The sequence below is a fragment of the Fukomys damarensis genome, unplaced genomic scaffold, assembly GCF_012274545.1.
Source record: "Fukomys damarensis isolate Sample0158 unplaced genomic scaffold, DMR_v1.0_HiC HiC_scaffold_14, whole genome shotgun sequence".
Classification (NCBI taxonomy): Eukaryota; Metazoa; Chordata; class Mammalia; order Rodentia; family Bathyergidae; genus Fukomys; species Fukomys damarensis.
The window spans coordinates 4,207,013-4,210,333 of record NW_022900926.1 but is presented as its reverse complement, the minus strand read 5'-3'; the positions used below and the strand labels follow the sequence as shown (position 1 = coordinate 4,210,333).

The following is a 3,321-nucleotide window of genomic DNA, read 5'->3' as shown; positions in this document are numbered from 1 at the left end:
CTCTTTGTAAATAGGGAAGGTTGAAGGGGGTGAAGGGAGGGCAGGAGTATGGGGAACAAAGAAGAACCAAGATATATCATGATCCCCAAAATAAATGTAACTGTACTGTTTGCTTTAAATGTATCAATAAACTTAATGGAAAAAACAATACAATGATCAAAACAGCATGGAAATGACACAAAGACAGAAACAGAGATCAACAGAAAAAAAAAATCCCAAAACTAAAGCCTATCAGAGGGTTAAGAGGGATACAACAACCATTTCATGGAGAAAAGCAGTTTTTTCAACAGCTGCTAAGAAAACTAGATAGATATGCACATGCAAAAGAATGAAGATGGACTGTAACTGACACCATTTATAAAGATTAACTTTAAGAGATCAAAGATCTAAACAAGAGCTAAGATAAAAATTTTAGAGGAAATCTTCATGACAATGGATTTGGTAACATCTTGGACACAACATCAAACTACGGGCAAGGAGAGCAAAAACACAAATAAGACAACATCAAATTTTCAAATTTTGGGGCAAAGAACATTAGCAATGTGAAAAGGCATCCCACAGCATGCAGTAAAAGATTTGTAAATTGCATCTGATATGTATCTCTTATACAAGAACCACAATACAAAAGCACAAACAAAACAAAAAACCCAATTCAAAATATAAATATTTAAAATGCAAAATAAAACGTAAAGATGGGGGGGCTGGGAAGTGGGCAGGAAGAGGAACTAAAATTAAGATACAATATGTGTATGTAGGAAGTCTCCAAGATGAATGTAATTATCATGTATCACAAACATATACTAATTAAAAAATACATCAAATCAAGCCATAAAAATGCAAATTAATTTCAGTACTTTGGAAAGCTGAGGCAGGAAGACTACAAGACTAGCCTGGGCAAATTAGTGACTTAGGGAGACACTGTCTCAAAATTAAAAATAAAAAGGGATGGAGATGTAGTTCAGTATGAAGGCCCTGGGTTCGATCCCCAGGACCATCAAAAAACAAACAAACAAACACACACAAAAAAGACTCAAATAGAATAGACATTTCTCCAAAAGTAAAGTAATTAAGAAGAATATGAAAAGATATTCATTACTAATCATTAGGGAAATGAAAACCACAACCACGATGGGAGTTGACTTCTTAGCCATTAGAATGGCTGGCTTTCAGGGAAAAAAAAAAAAAAAAAAAAGCAGAAAATAAGTGTTGGCAAAAAGTGGACAAACATGAGCCCTTCTGAACTGCTGGTAAGACATATAAAATATGGACTACAGCTGGTGGTTCCTCAGAAACATGAAACACAGAATTACTGTACGATTCAGCAATTCCCATTCTAGATACAAAAATTTTTAAAAGCCAAAATTTGAAGTTATTAGTATTGCAGTAGCATTATTCACAACAGCTAAAAGGGGGGGATCAACATAAGTGCCCATCAACACAAGAAAAACATGTCACACAAAGATAAAGTGAAATATTATTTAGCCTTAAAAAGGGAAATAATTATGGCACATGATGCAACCCTGATGAAGCTAGAGATTATGCGAAGAGGATAAACACGGCATGATTCCATTTACATGAACTATCCAGAAAAGCCAAATTCATACAGGGAGAAAGGATCAGGGCAATGACAACAGGCTCAGGGCAGGAGAGCACGGCAGTACCATCTGATCACGGTGAGTTTCAGTCTGGAAAGAGGAGACCTGCTATGCAGGAGGCAGATCTGCAGGTGGATGGGGGTGCAGGCTGTGTAACAACATGAATGCACTAGCATCAAGGAACTGCACACTTCCGAATGTCTAAAATGGTTACTTTTCTCAAGTACATCTTACCACAATTTAAAACTCACAGAAGTGGCCGTATTCAAACTTGGAGGGAAGGGCTGAACTACTCAGGAACAGTGCTAGACAGCCAAATACACAGAACAGTGAAAGTGGATCAGAAAAACCAACCACAACCACCAGTTCCACAGAGAGCACACACATATAAAATGTGCACTTTTCAAACAAAGACCATAAGTTATCTTCTCGCCTTAGGTTACACAGAGAAAACATCTTGAAACTACAACCAGAGTAAATGATACCAATCATAGAATAATGGTAGGTATCAAAAATAAATTGTGAAACTATATGTAGCAACTTTAAGAAAATATCAAAATAGAGGATATTAAGGAAATGTAGCATGTAAAGTTAACTCCCCCTAAAATAACACATTAAATTCTCTGAATTAAAAATAGGGTTTTAAAGTAGAAAGATGCTATTATAACCAATTATTATTAGCTACTTGAGTTTATTTTTAAAAAGTGAAAACCTGAATCACATTAAAGACTAATACATTATGCTGTTTACAAACTACTCAACAAAAGATAAGCCATAAATTAGGAGAAACAACACATATCAAAAAAAGTGATATTATACAATATAAGGAATTTCTATAAATAATAAAAGAACAGAATGTGAAAAAAGCATTTCACAGCAGAGGAAACCAATGGGTAATAAACAACCATAAAGGTTATATCAGTACCACTGGTAACCAGGGAAACATCAAATCTCATTGAGATAAAATTTTTATATTCACTAGATTAGTAAAAATGAAGAACAGCTAATAATCCAGTTTGAAGAAGTAGGTCAAGGGCAGATCTCACTCATGCTTGACTAACTGGAGGAGTAAGCCGGCAGTTTTCTTTTTGGGAAACACCAGGTGCTCCAGAGGTGAGAACAGCAATACCCCACTCTCTCCAGTAATCCGCAGACAGCCCTAAAGACCCTAGCTGTGCGCACCAGGAGCACACAGAACATTCAGAAAAGCACCTTGGGTCTCTCCTGAACCACTCTCAATCGTTTACTTCTGGGGTTGACTTCCTTGCTTTCCTTCTTTTCACGTTCCTTCTTGGTCTCTCTAGCTGGCTTTTCTTTGCCTTCATAATCTCTAACTCTAGAATTCTCCATCTTTCAGCTCCTTTTGTCTTCACTTGTTTTCCCAGATGACTTCATTCAGTTGCATGCAACTCTGCCCTTTGAGCTCCAAACTCCACCCTGAAGGCGAAAGTCATACCCAGCACCCAGTCCCCATTTCCTCTGGGCATCCTCAGGTACAGATGACAGCGTCAGTCAGGCAGTTCAGAAAAACTCCTGTTCTTCCCAGTACTGTACATCCTCACCCTGGAAATCAGGTGTGGCCACAGGACAGTTGTGCTCAAACTGAAGCAGAAAGAACCAATTGTTAAATACAGGTTGGAAACCCATTCTTGGGACTTTTGTTTCACATGGAGGATAAAAAAAAAAAAAAAATTTAGGGAAAAGAAAAAATAGAAGATGAAAAAAT

At 37.0% G+C, this 3,321-nt stretch overlaps 1 protein-coding gene across 6 annotated transcripts in view; it reads right to left on the bottom strand.

Annotated features, from left to right (window-relative positions):
- Hsf2 (heat shock transcription factor 2) overlaps nucleotides 1-3,321 on the bottom strand; it is a 26,956-nt gene that overhangs the window by 18,924 nt on the left and 4,711 nt on the right. For 4 of the 6 annotated variants that reach the window (XM_010638246.3, XM_010638247.2, XM_033763210.1 and 1 more), the window contains one exon: nucleotides 2,808-3,197. In XM_010638246.3, the coding sequence (XP_010636548.1) occupies nucleotides 2,808-2,945 (138 nt within the window). In that variant the 5' untranslated portion in view covers nucleotides 2,946-3,197. Of the gene's footprint in view, nucleotides 1-2,807; nucleotides 3,276-3,321 lie in introns of those variants that run through there. The other 2 variants (XM_019209634.2, XM_033763211.1) reach the window with 2 other exon arrangements.